General features: G+C 37.3%; 1 protein-coding gene across 9 annotated transcripts in view; it reads left to right on the forward strand.

The window, feature by feature from the left end:
• The window catches only part of EMB (embigin), a 169955-nt gene that overhangs the window by 154743 nt on the left and 602 nt on the right, over nt 1-14610 (forward strand). For 8 of the 9 annotated variants that reach the window (XM_024981475.2, XM_024981476.2, XM_024981474.2 and 5 more), the window contains 2 exons: nt 11801-11925; nt 12445-12778. In XM_024981475.2, coding sequence (XP_024837243.1) covers nt 11801-11842 — 42 coding nt within the window. In that variant the 3' untranslated portion in view covers nt 11843-11925; nt 12445-12778. The remainder of the gene's footprint in view (nt 1-11800; nt 11926-12444; nt 12779-14610) is intronic. The other variant, XM_024981467.2, reaches the window with a different exon arrangement.

A 14610-nucleotide genomic window follows, 5' to 3' on the forward strand; every position in this document is an offset into this window, starting at 1 on the left:
ATAAAAGACAATTTACATATCTGTCGAAGAGAAAACACAATTTAAAATGAAAGAACTTCAAAAAATAATGATAAAAACTATAGCCAGTGCAATAAGGTAAGAAAAATAATAAAAATGTTTACAGATGGAAAGAAAGAAGTAAATGGTTTATATTTACTGTTGCAATTATTATGTAAAATATTACAAGAGGCTTCCCAGGTGGTGCTAGTAGTAAAGAACACACCTGCCAATGAAGGAGATATAAGAGATGTGAGTTTGATCCCTGGGTGGGGAAGATCCCCTAGAGAAGGAAATGAAAACCCACTCCATTATTCTTAATTAGAGAAACCCATGGACAGAGCAGCCTGGCAGGCTACAGTCCATAGGGTTCCAAAGAGTCAGACATGACAAAAACAACATAGCATAGAACAGCACACAGAAAAAGAAATTTCTCAAACTAAAGAAGTGAACATGGGTTACAGGATACAGGGTTAACAGACAAAAATTAATTAATGTACTAAGAATGAAATCAAACCAAAAAACACAATATCACAGTTGCTCCAGAGAAAATGAAATTCTTAAGTAATAAATGTGCAAAAATATAAAATGCATGTATGGTTAAAATTACAAAATATTGATGAAGAAATATAAAAAATCTAAATAAATGAAGGGGCAAACTATGTTTATTTACTGAAGCTATCTGCCTGCAATGCAAGAGACCTGGGTTGCTTCTCTGAGTATGGAAGATCCCCTGGAGAAGGGAATGGCTACCACTCCAATATTCTTACTTGGAGAACTCTATGGACAGAGGAGCCTGGTGAGCTACAGTCCATGGAGCTGTAAAGAGTTGGATATGACTGAACAACTTAACACTTTCACTTCTCACTTTCAGTATAACAAAAAAGTCAGTTCTGCCCAAATTGACCTATAGTTATAATGTAATGCCTATTTAAAAAAAAAAAATTCCAGCAAGTTTCTTTTGTAGACATAGATAAGCATGTCCTAAAATTTAGAGGGAAAATCACTGGACCTAGAATAGTGAAAATACTTTAGAAAAAAAAAAAGAATAAAGTGGGAGGAATGAGTTGACCTGATATTAAAGCTTTTTAATACAGCTATAGGAATCAGGACTGTGTGGTGTTGGTATAAGAACAGCTATATTTTTGCAAACATAGTCTGGGCAAAGATGTAATAGCAATGCAATGGTGGAAGGATAGACTTTTCAACAAACAATCCTGGAGCAACTGGGCATAGCAGAAAAAATAAACCTTAATCTAAATGTCATATCTTTTACAAAAGTTAACCAAAATTGATTATGAACTTAAGTGTAAAGTACAACTCTATCAGATTTTAGAAAAAAATATAGAAGAAAATCTTCAAGATAAAGGACTAGGTAAAAAATTCTTAGATTTGATACAAGAAGCATAGGAGTAAAAACCGATAAAATGGATCTCATCAATGTTATAAATCTTTGCTCTACAATACCTTTGCTCTATCCTGTGAAGAGGATGAAATGACAAGCTAGCAGTTGGGAGAAAATATTTGCAAACTGCATATGTGAAAAAGAACTTGTAGCTAGAATATGTAAAACAAAACTCTCAAATTCAACTCTAAAATAATAAAAATATCCAATTAGAAAATTGGTGAAAGACATGAGAAGACATTTCACTGAAGAGGATATACAGATGGCAAATAAGCATGTGAAAAGAGGTACAACATTATTTACCAGTAGGAAAATGCAAATTCAAACCAAATTGAGGTAGTCCTATACATGTGTATGGAGTGGGTTGCCATTTCCTTCTCCAATGCATGAAAGTGAAAAGTGAAAACGAAGTTGCTCAGTCGTGCCCGACTCTTCGCGACCCCATGGACTGCAGCCCACCAGGCTCCTCCATCCGTGGGATTTTCCAGGCAAGAGTACTGGAGTGGGGTGCCATCGCCTTCTCCAAACATGTATCAGAATGGCTAAAATAAAAAAGTAGTTATAACACCAAATGCTAATGAGGATGTTGAGAAACCAGACCACTCATATATTGCTAATGGGAATGTAAAATGATACAATCACTCTGGACAAAAATATGGCAGGTTTTTCATAAAACTAAACTTGTTTACTGTACAACCTAATAATTAAACTCTTGGACATGATTTCAAGGGGAACAAAAATGTATGTCCATGCAAAATCCTGTACATGAATGTTTGTGAGAAGTTTTATTCATAACAGCTAAACCTTGGAAACAATTCAGATGTCTTACCATAGGTGGCATCCTACAATCATGATCCTAAGATCATGGCATCCAGTCCCATCCCTTCATGGCAAATAGATGGGGAAATAATGGAAATAGTGAGAGACTATTTTGGGGGGCTCCAAAATCACTGCAGATGGTGACTGCAGCCATGAAATGCTTGCTCCTTGGAAGGAAAGCTATGACCAACCTAGAAAGCATATTAAAAAGCAGAGACATTACTTTGCCAACAAAAGTCTGTCTAGCCAAAGCTATGGTTCTTCTAGTAGTCATGTATGCATGTGGGAGTTGGACTATAAAGAAAGCTGAGTGCTAAATAATAGATGCTTTTGAACTGAGGTGTTGGAGAAGACTCTTGAGAGTCCCTTGGACTGCAAGGAAATCCAACCAGTCATTCCTAAAGGAAATCAGTCCTGAATATTCATTGGAAGGACTGATGCTGAAGATAAAACTCCAATACTTTGGCCACCTAATGCGAAGAAATGACTCATTGGAAAAGACCCTGATGCTGGAAAAGATTGAGGGCAGGAAGAGAAGGGGACGACAGAGGATGAGATTGTTGGATGGCATCAACGACTCAATGGACGTGGGTTTGAGTAAACTCAGGGAGTTGGTGATGGACAGGGAATCCTGGTGTGCTGCAGTCCATGGGGTCGCAAAGAGTTGGACATGACTTAGTGACTGAACTGAACTGAACCATAGGCAAATGGTGAAACAAAGTGTCCTACATACACTTTGTAGTGTATGTAGTAGTAGGAGTAGTAGTCGTCATGGACTACTACTCTGCAATAATAAAAAGGAATGAGCTATAGATGTACACCACTTGGAAGGATTTTAAAGTGAAACCAATCTGAAAAGACTATATACTGTTTCCTTCCATTTATACAGGATTCTTGAAATTACAAAATTATAGAAATGAGGACCAGATTTATTTGATGTTAAGGTCAGACTGGCAACACAAGGGGTCTTTGTAATAAAACTGCTCAGTATCTTGATTGTGATGGGTAGTTACACAAATCTATACAACTGATAAAATTGCATAGAATTAAATACACACAAACACATGAAAAACTGGTGAAGTTAATAAGGCTGATAGATATGCAAATTGTTATCACTGGGGGAAGGTGAACGAAGGATACACTGGATCTCTGTATCACTTTTATAAAGTGCATGTAAATCTACAATTATCTTAAAATGTTAAATAATTACTATATCTCAGAATTTATGAAAAATCAATGAAAAATGTATATATAACCTTAAACATTTGTATTAATAAAAATGAAAAAATGAAAATTAATAAATCCCCAACTCAAAAATCTAATAAAAGAACACCAATAAAGCAACACATACATATCAAACACGCACAAGGAACTAATAAATATAAAAATGGAAATTAAATGAGGTAGGAATATAAAAACATTGTATCTAATTTATAACTCAAATTCTTGTTTTTTTGAAAAGAATAAACCGCTAACAGATTTAATTAGAAAAATGGAAAGAAACACCAAAAATGGAAGAAAAATGGAACAAAACAGAAAATGTAATACATGACAGTGAGTAAAATAAGATATTGAGAATAAATTTTAAGCATATGAAACCGCTAACATTTCCTATAAATAATGTAAAAGCCTAGATTAAAAAGATACTGTTTCTAGAAGACATAACAAGTTCTGTAGAAGAGATAGAGAAAATTTCTAGGAAATACTCTACAGAAAAGCACCAATGTCAGATATTTTTACAGGAAAATTCTACAAAACCTTTAAAAATAAAATTTTCCCAATGCTTTGTGAAATTTCTTAATTCTTTTTTAGTTGAAAGTGTAACAATGATGCCTATACCTGATGAGGTCAGTACAACAATATAAAATTACTGTCTAATTACACTTATAAATGTTATTGCAAAAATATGAAATAAAATATTGGTGAACAGAATCTATTATAATGAAATAATGCATTATACATAAATGGAATTTACTTCAGGAATTCAAGGGTTCAATATTTTAAAATGTAATAATGTAAAACACTTAGCAAACCTGCCTTTATGAATTAACTGAAGATACAGCTCCAAAAAAAGAAAAACTTGTTTGCTTAAACTGAATTGCAACAGTATTTGTTAGTGTGAGACTGGTTACTTACAGTGAAAGGGTGGGATCACAGTGGGAGAATTAAGGGTTATGAATGAGGGAAAGGGATGTGGAGAGCATTGATAGTTCTCTGAGTGTATGTTTTGTATAAGTTTGACTTGTGGAATCATGTTATGTTTCCCAAACCAGAGTGAAGGAGTGAACAAATGAATAAAATTAACAGAGGCTGAAGAAGAAATCCTAAAATGAAATACAAACAGAAACAATCCAATCTAAGTGTATTTCAGATAAATACAACAAGCACACTGAAGGGAAGAAAAAAAGAACACTAGTAACCTCTGAACACAGTGATTGAATTACATACCTTAAGATGAGAAAAACAGCTAAAGCAATGTTGAACTCCAGTTACCAGTTTTCCTCCTTCAAACCTTCACTGAGATAGGTTGGCAGTTTTGAAAATATTTTTGGTATATTCTAGCATTGAACAAATAAGTAAATATATATTGATAGCAATCAGATTTGGATATGTTAAAATGAGGATCATAGTGAAAACTGTGTGTCCCCAAATCCCCTTTTTGGACTAAAGGAATTTTTCTCTAAAATTGCTGGGAATGCTGCAGGCAGTCAGCCCTCAGCTGTCAGCAATCCAGGAGAATTACCCTTGGCTAAATAGAACTGCCTAGCCAATTATGGAGTGTTGGATCCAAAAATACAACTTACTACTTACAGAACTCTTTGATTCTTATTTTAAATAATGTGCATGAAAAATAATGTTAATCAGGGATTGGCAATTTATGACCCATGAGCCAAATCCAGACTACTATATGTCTTATAGTTAAAATGTTACTGAGCTATAGGCATGTCCAGTTGTTTATACATTGTCCATGGTCGCTTCCTTCTGTATCTTCAGAGCTGAGTAGCTGCAACAAAGACATATGGCTCACAAAGCCTGAAATATTTGCTATCTGGTTTCTTCCAAAAAAGCTGACTTCTGGTCTAAACTACGATATTATAAGTTTAGTTGCTATAAAATATGAATCAAGGTAAAAGGACTTATAGGACTTAAGTCAACTACATTTTATCATCTCTATAATTAACAAAAACAAGAAGGAACACACTCAATGCATATTTTATTGATAGGTGAAGTCAGAATTTTCTAACATTTCTTGTGGGAAATATTGGTCTCTGAGGATATTCTTTTTTAAAAAAGTTCTGCAGTTAAATAATTTTGAAACATTACATACATCTTCCTCTCCTGCAAAGTCCCCACACTCACAGCCATGATTAAGGCCCTCAGCAGCCAGACTTCCAATTTTCTTTGTTAAAACATGTACCTATGACTTATGATTCTTTTTTAAAAAGCACATAATAGTCTAGAAAGGAAAAGATTAGATTAGCCTCTAATCTCACTTTACACATAACACCAGTGGTATTAAAAGCAATTAGAAACAACAGTAAAAACTATAGACACACAAAGATAGATAACTAAGCAGTATGGAAAGTTACAGGATTAAAAAATAAAAATTTCCCCCCCTATTTTCTCTCATTCCACCTCCCAAAGGCAGTTATCATTAAGCTTTTTTTTTTTTTTTCTGAGTTCTTCCAGTTTTTTCAAAGAGAAGGAAAAAGAAAATTGAGGTGTATCTTCTCATATATTCTTTTTGTTGTTTCATACAAAAAGGAGATCATATAAAACATCACGTTTTGCACCTAGAATTTTACATTTGACTATGCACTTTGAAGAGCTTTAACTATTAGCAATCATTTTTGTTTCCCATTTTGGTAACTGAGTATCCCCAAACGCGTTAATCTCCTGCAGACAAAACAGATTTTGCTCTTTTTGTTCTTGGTGTTTTGTTGTTGCTGTTTATTTACAAATACAAAGAAGCTGAAATGACATCATTGACCATATATTTTGATACAATTTGTGGATCTATCTATAAATACAAAATCCTGACACTGGGATTTCTAGTTGAAAATTTTAAATATAATTAAATCATCATTAATAAATATATAGGGGTAAGCATTGGGCTGTTATACACTCAACAGTGAATGTAGTTTTCTTTCTCTGTACTCCTACCGGCAATAAAAATCTTTTCATAGTTCTAATGAGGTGGATGAAACTGGAGCCTATTATACACAGTGAAGTAAGCCAGAAGGAAAAACACCAATACAGTATACTAACGCATATATATGGAATTTAGAAAGATGGTAACGATAACCCTGTATACGAGACAGCAAAAGAGACACTGATGTATAGAACAGTCTTATGGACTCTGTGGGAGAGGGAGAGGGTGGGAAGATTTGGGAGAATGGCATTGAAACATGTAAAATATCATGTATGAAATGAGATGCCAGTCTAGGTTCAATGCACGATACTGGATGCTTGGGGCTGGTGCACTGGGACGACCCAGAGGGATGGTATGGGGAGGGAGGAGGGAGGAGGGTTCAGGATGGGGAACACATGTATACCTGTGGTGGATTCATTTTGATATTTATAATTAAAAGAAATAAAATTTTTTTAAAAAAAAGAAAAAAAAATCTTTTCATTTGAGAAACACCTTTAAGTGTCTTATATTTAAAGGTAAATACTGAGGAAATATAATGCTCTATTATAATTAATTTTTTTCTGAAATAATGCACATGAATAGTGAGATGAATAAGTCAATAAATATGAATTAAGTAAGCACATTATATTTATTATTTATAAGGATATTATCTATTCCTTATATGATATTTAGAAAGTTGAAATTTATAAAGATGTATCATTGAGTTCAAGAATTTAAATAGCATTATTTAAGAAAGATTTCAGCTGATTATTTAGGAAAATTAATATTATGTGATTATTAAATTTTAAACTTATCAGTATAATTCCTAAGAATTCCTTCCTAAAATTAGATGGCTCAAATACTAGAGAAAGTATACTGGTGTCCTGTAGATGTTATTTTTACATTGTTTACATTTGTTTGCTAGAGTCAAATGGCCAGGGATTTGAAACATAACTCATGACCTCCGTCTGTTTTCCTGTTTGTCCTTATTGTTAGGTAATAATCCTGTTGGGTATTTTCTATTTCTCTCAGGAATATCACGCTTACATTAACCACACGCCAACAATGAGAAGCTATAGCCATGGAAAGAATCAGGTGTAGAGCTGAGGCTTGTTGTTAGCGAGACTCAGGTTTCCTCCTGTGTTTCTCTCCAGTGTGTCTACTTTACTCACACAGAACACCTCATTTCTGACTCTTCAGGTCACCAAATGTGTGACATTTTCCCCCCTTCACTAAGCAATTTTCTGTAACACCAGTTGGGTATCCTACAACTGAACTAAATTCTAATACCCTGAAACTAGAGATAGTGTCAGATGCCACAGATTAAGGGCTCAGTCCCGCAAGATAGCTCCCACTCTACTTCAGACTAAGTTAAGTGATTCTAACTGAAGTAATCATCTAACTGCAAGTAGAAGGTCCCTAGGTTGTCCAAAACTTCTACAAATCAAAGATTCCCCGTGACACTCTCCTGAGGTTTGATTAATTTGCTAGAGTAGCTTACAGAACACAAGGAAATACTTACATTTACCAGTTTATTAAAGAAAATGATAAAGGATACAGATGAAAAGATATATGGGGCAAAGTCTGGGAGGGCTGTGTGGGAGCTTCTGTCCCACAGATTTGGGGGAGGGGGTGTTACCCTCCTGGCAGGTGGAGATGTTCACTCACTTGGAAGCTCCTACACTATTGGGATTTTTATAGTGGCTTCTGTATATTGTTGTTGTTTAGCTGTTAAGTCATGACCTCATGATTCTTTTGTGACCTCCTGGACTATAGCTGCCAGGCTCCTCTGGCCATGGGATTTTCCAGGCAAGAATACTGGAGTGAGTTGCCAGCCATTCTTTCTCCAGGGGATCTTCCTGACCCAGGGATCGAACCCAAGTCTCCAGCATTTCAGGCAGATTCTTTCCTGCCTGAGCCACCAGGGAATGGGCATGATCAGTTATTAACTGCATTTTCAGCCTCTTTCCATTCTCTGGAGAAGTGGGGGTTGGGGGAGGTTGAAAATTCCAAGCTTCTAGTCATGACTTGTTTTTTGGGTGACAAGCCCCTATCAAAGAGTGCCCCCAAGGTCACCTCATTAGAAGAAAAGATGTTCCTAGTGTTTTCATTTCGGAGAAGGAAATGGCAACCCACTCCAGTATTCTTGCTTGGAGAATCCCAGGGACAGAGGAGCCTGGTGGGCTGCCATCTATGGGGTCACACAGAGTTGGACATGACTGAAGTGACTTAGCAGCAGCAGCAGTGTTTTCATTACTTAAGGAAATACAAGGGTTTTAGGAGCACTATGCAAGGAACTAGTGGCAGAGAACAGCGGGTTTATCTTTTGTAACTGAGCAGGACCCTATGGGGCCTTCCTGGAACAGACCCTGCCCCCATGTCCTCTGATCTACTAGTTCCTTTCTGACTACTTAGATAACAGTATCTCATGCACATTTCCTGAGTTGCTTTACAGATCCCATCAAACAGAAGATGTTAAGCACTTGATGATCATGAGTACGTAGCCCCAAGACCTACAGGAGTTTGAGGATTAATAACCTTAACTTCTGTCATCCTGCCCTGCTACTTCACCATCAACCAATCAGAGGATCACGCATGAGCTGATTTGATCACAAACCCTGTGATCACCTTGCCTTTAAAAATGCCTCCCTGAAAACCCACTGGGGAACTTGGGCTTTTTGAACATTAGTTGCCCCAGGCTCCTTGTCTAGCACATTGCAATGAACTCTGTCTTCTCCTTCACCACAACCCAGCGTCAGTAGATTGACTTTACTGCTTGTGGGCTAGTAGATTCAAGTTTGGCTCAGTAGCATTTTCTCTTATCTCACAGGACTATAGCTGTTTTCACAAAGAACTTCTCTCTGGCAGCCTTTCTGTAGCCTTCTGTTTGGCAGACAGTCTGACTCTTCGGAATGAAGGCTTTTGGACATTGGTGCCATTTTGGCACTAAATCATTTATATGTGTATTATGATGAATGTAATGATACAGTAGGAATTTACATTTAAAGGAGATTGTGAAAGCTTGTCATATGTAAGTTGGTCTCTTGTCTGATTTAGAAAGTTAAGATATTCTCTTAACTAAAGTGGTAAGAACCAGATAGTTTCTTACTGTTCCTTCCCTTTCTGTGATTTTAACTCCTGACATCTCATGGAGTCAGAGTTGAGAATCACTTAAAACACTGGAAAATCCCACACTTCCAATTGTCAAGAGTCACGACAAAAGTCTTCTTTTTTCCAATCACATTTGACAGGAATGAGTGTAGGTTAGGCTGTTTTTCTTGTGGTTCAAGGAAAATGTTATATTACTTCTTGAACTTTTGGCCCTCCTCCCTTCCCCCAGCTGGAACACTTTTTTTTTCCAGCTCCTCATTCTAAGGGTATTCACACTTAAAATCTCAGCTATTCTCTCCTCTTGCAAGTGTTCCCTAAAAACTTCAGAATCTGTTGCCAGATTCTTCTCTGAATTTCTATATGAATGTCTTTACTTTTGAAAACACTTCATTCTAATTGATTCCACAATTGAATGTGAGGCACAGCATATAGAAATTTGCTTATTTTATAGAGTGTGTAACAGAGAAGAGCAAACCTGAGTCTATATGGAATCTATCCCTCTAACTCTAACCTTTGTGCTCTGTTGCCTGTGCTTACTCACGTTGGCTCAGTCCCTCTGTAAAAGAATGTTGCCTATAGACTGACTTATAAATGACAGCCCATTTTCAAGGGACTGCCTCCCAGGCTTAACTTTTAAAGGTATAATGAACAGTCTCAGAAAACAAAATAACAATTGTCTTGCTGGAGTTTTATAGGATCACTGTAACCAGACCTAGGACAGCTGCAAGAACAAAGGATTCCAGAACCGGAAAGTTTTCAATAACCAGCCACATCCTCTCCTCTTTTAGTATAAAAGCAGTTTGAATTCTAACTCGGGTAAAATGGTTCTTTGGGACACTACACTAGTTCACCATCTTCTCACTCTGCTGACCTTCCGGATAAAGTTGCTATTTCTTGCCCCAACACCTCATCTCTTGATTGACGCCTGTCATGTGATGAACAGTATGAGCTTGGATTCAGTAACAATAGTAATAATGAGGCTTGTAGGTTAAATAACTTGTGCAAAATTGGCGAGTGAGTAAGAGATAGGGCTGATACTAAAGGCACAAGTCTATTTTCAACTTCATTGCTCTTTGCCTCAAAATGTTGTCTATTTGATGATAATGGGATTATCCTGCAATTGTTTATTGAATGCAAATTATGTGCTTGATAATCTATTTGATACTGAAGGCAGATACAAAAGATGTTAAACATATCCTGAGCTTCTAATGTATGTATAATCTAGTTGGATTGAAATAAACATAGATAATTGAAGAATAAAGTAAATTAAAGGAATATTGAGGGGGGAAGAAAATGTGATTCAGAAAGTTTAAAGGTCAATTGTGAGTAAGACCCAAAACATGAGTAGAGAATGAGTTACTAGGATGAAAGACAAAGGGAATGTACTTGAGATGCCATTTTGAGGAATATCCTACTTGGAGTTGAGGGCAATAAAAAAATTAGAAAACTGGAACTGAATGTAGTAGACATTTGTTCATTTCTTCCCTGACATTTATTCCACCTTTATGATGTTCAAAGTAGTCTTTCCTGTTTTCAGCTATTGGGATTAAATTGTTTAAGCTAATAAATTTGTACACCTTCTATCCTCAGTGATTAGTACAGGATGGAGCAAATTAAAGTCATTTATATGTGGCATCTAAAAAAATAAAGCAAACAGGAAACAGACTTACAGATATAGAGAACAAGCTAGCAGTTACCAGCGGGTAGAGGAGACAGGGGAGGGGCAATACTGGGGTAGGGGATTAAGAGGTACAAACTATTACATACAAAATAAGCTACGAAGACATATTGTGCACAGAGAATATAGCCAATATTTTGCACTAAGTATAAATGGAGTATATGTATGTGCGCTCAGTCATGTCTGACTCTTTGCAACCCCATGGATGATAGCCCACCAGGCTCCTCTGTCCATGGCATTTTCCAGGCAAGAATACTAGAGTGGGTTTCCATTTCCTCTTCCAGGGGATCTTCCCCACCCAGGGATCGAACTTGTGTCTCTTCATTGGCAGGCTGATTCTTCACTACTGTACCACCTGGGAAGCACCCCCCCCAACCCCTGCCCCACAAATGGAGCATAACCTTTAACATTTTTGAATCATTATGTAATTTACTTGTAATATATAATATTGTACATCAATTATAACTTTTATATGACTGAACTGAACTGATATGTTTATGTATATAAAGTATATATGTTATATAAAGTATATAATTCAACTATATACTTATAAAAAGTATAATAAAAATACTCAGTTACACACAAAAAGTAAAGTCAGTGAAATATGAGAGATGTTTATGGGACTATGGGAAATGGGAAATATCTCTTTCTTTTCTAGGAAATGAGGTCTACATCTTTGATAACCACTTTCCCCCCATGAGGGAAGGGCTCAGATATTCCAGGGACAACTGAGTCAAGTCTAAGGATCAACAGAGGACCTCAGAAGAAAAGAGGAAGAAAAAGGTAAAAAAAAAATGTTATTGGTGATAAAAGTTTGAACAGGACCAAGATGTCCTTACTCTTTTCTAGACAACAGATCTCACTTTTGGTTTAAATCATGAGGGAGGGAGGGAAGGGGGAGGGGGAGAGAGAAAATGAATTGGATACATAAGTTTGAAAATCAAATGTGTGGCAGGTTTAATTAAAATCATAAATTGGATCTGTTCATGAACATCAAAACTGAGCTTTGTAGAATATCCATTGTTTGAAGGCAAGAGGTATAAGTGAAAGTTGCTCAGTTGTGTGCAATTCTTTGCAACCCCCTGGACAGTAGCTCCCTCAGGCTTCTCTGTCCATGGGGATTTTCCAGGCAAGGATACTATAGTGGGTTGTCATGTCCTTCTCCAGGAGACCTTCCCAACCCAGGGATCAAACTCAGGTCTCTGGCATTGCAGGTGGATTCTTTACCAACTCAGACATCAGGGAAACCCAAGAATACTGGAGTGGTTAGCCAGGGTCTAACCAGGGTCTCCTGCCTTGCAGGTGGATTCTTTAACAACTGAGCTACCAGGAAAGCCCCTGCTGCTGCTGCTGCAGCTGCTAAGTCACTTCAGTCGTGTCCGACTCTGTGTGACCCCATAGATGGCAGCTCACCAGGCTCCCCCGTCCCTGGGATTCTCCAGGCAAGAACACTGGAGTGGGTTGCCATTTCCTTCTCCAATGCATGAAAGTGAAAAGTGAAAGTGAAGTCGCTCAGTTGTGTCTGACTCTTCGCGACCCCATGGACTGCAGCCTACCAGGCTCCTCCGACCATGGGATTTTCCAGGCAGTACTGGAGTGGGGTGCCATTGCCTTCTCCAAAGAAAGCCCCTAAGAGGTATCAATTCAGAACAGTTGCTCAGTCGTGTCCAACTCTTTGCAACCCCATGGACTGCAGCACTCCAGGCTTCCCTGTCCATCACCAACTGCTGGAGTTTACTCAAACTCATATCCATTGAGTTGGTGAAGCCATCCAACCAACTCATCCTCTGTCGTCCCCTTCTCCTCCCACCTTCAATCTTTCCCAGCATCAGGGTCTTTCCCAATGAATCAGTTCTTCACATCAGGTGGCCAAAGTATTGGAGTTTCAGCTTCAGCATCAGTTCTTCCAATGAAGATTCAGGACTGATTTCCTTTAGGATGGACTGGTTGGATTTCCTTGCATCCAAGGGACTCTCAAGAGTCTTCTCCAACACCACAGTTCAAAAGCATCAATTCTTCAGCACTCAGCTTTCTTTATAGTCCAACTCTCACATCCGTACATGACTACTGGAAATACTATAGCCTTGACTAGACGGAGGACCTTTGTTGGCAAAGTAATGTCTCTGCTTTTTAATATGCTGTCTAGGTTGGTCATACCTTTTCTTCCAAGGAGTAAGCATCTCTTAAATTCATGGCTGCAGTCACCACTGGCAGTGATTTTGGAGCCCCCAAAAATAAAGTCAGCCACTGTTTCCATTGTTTCCCCATCTATTTGCCATGAATAGAGGGAACTGGATGCCATGATCTTAGTTTTCTGAGTAATGAGCTTTAAGCCAACTTTTTCAGTCTCCACTTTCACTTTCATCAAGACGGTCTTTAAGTTCTTTGCTTTCTGCCATAAGGGTGGTGTCATTTGCATAACTGAGGTTATTGATATTTCTCCTGGCAATCTTGATTCCAGCCTGTGCTTCATCCAGCCCAGCATTTCTCATGATGTATTCTGCATATAAGTTAAATAAGCAGGGTGACAATATACAACCTTGACGTACTTCTTTCCCGATTTGGAATCAGTCTGTTGTTCCATGTCCAGTTCTAACTGTTGCTTTCTGACCTGCATATAGATTTCTCAAGAGGCAGGTCAGGTTGTCTGCTACTCCCATCTCCTTCAGAATTTTCCGCAGTTTGTGGTGATCCACACAGTCAAGGGCTTTGACATAGTCAATAAAGCAGAAATAGATCTTTTTCTGCTGCTGCTAAGTCGCTTCAGTTGTGTCCGACTTTGTGCAACCCCATAGACGGCAGCTCACCAGGCTCCCTCATCTCTGGGATTCTCCAGGCAAGAACACTGGAGTGGGTTGCCATTTCCTTCTCCAATTTCTTCTCCATTTCTTTCACTTTAGACAAAGATAAAATCAGGTATATTATAGTGCAGATGGATCATAACCAAAAATAATTATTATTTCAAATATTATTTTCAAAGCATAAATTTAATTTAGTCTTCATTTGTTTAATAATTAATTAATTGTTTCAACAATATTTTATGACAATAGACTATTCTAGTCATTGTTCTAGATTCTAAGTATACAACAGTAAACAAAATAGACAAAGTTTCTTGCTCTCTTATGGCTTACATTCCAGTTGGGGAAGCAGAAGAGAAATATAAAAATGTATTAATTGTATGGAATGTTAGAAAGTGATCAGTGTTATGGAAAATTATACTGCTGATAAGAAAGGTGGTATGGAAGTGGTAGGAGATTTGTCATTTAAATGGGATGATTATACAGGCATCAGTGAAAAAGTGCTATTTGAGTAAAAGCTTGAAGGGGATGAAGAGCCATATAAAGATTTTTCCCAGCATAGAAAACAGTTAGCATAATGTTCTGAGGTTGGAGCATACTTAGAATATTCAGAAAAACAGCCAACAAATCAGTGTGGCTACATAACAGTGAGCAGCAGAAGCAGAGATGA

Source organism: Bos taurus, chromosome 20, assembly GCF_002263795.3.
Source record: "Bos taurus isolate L1 Dominette 01449 registration number 42190680 breed Hereford chromosome 20, ARS-UCD2.0, whole genome shotgun sequence".
In the NCBI taxonomy this organism is placed as follows: domain Eukaryota; kingdom Metazoa; phylum Chordata; class Mammalia; order Artiodactyla; family Bovidae; genus Bos; species Bos taurus.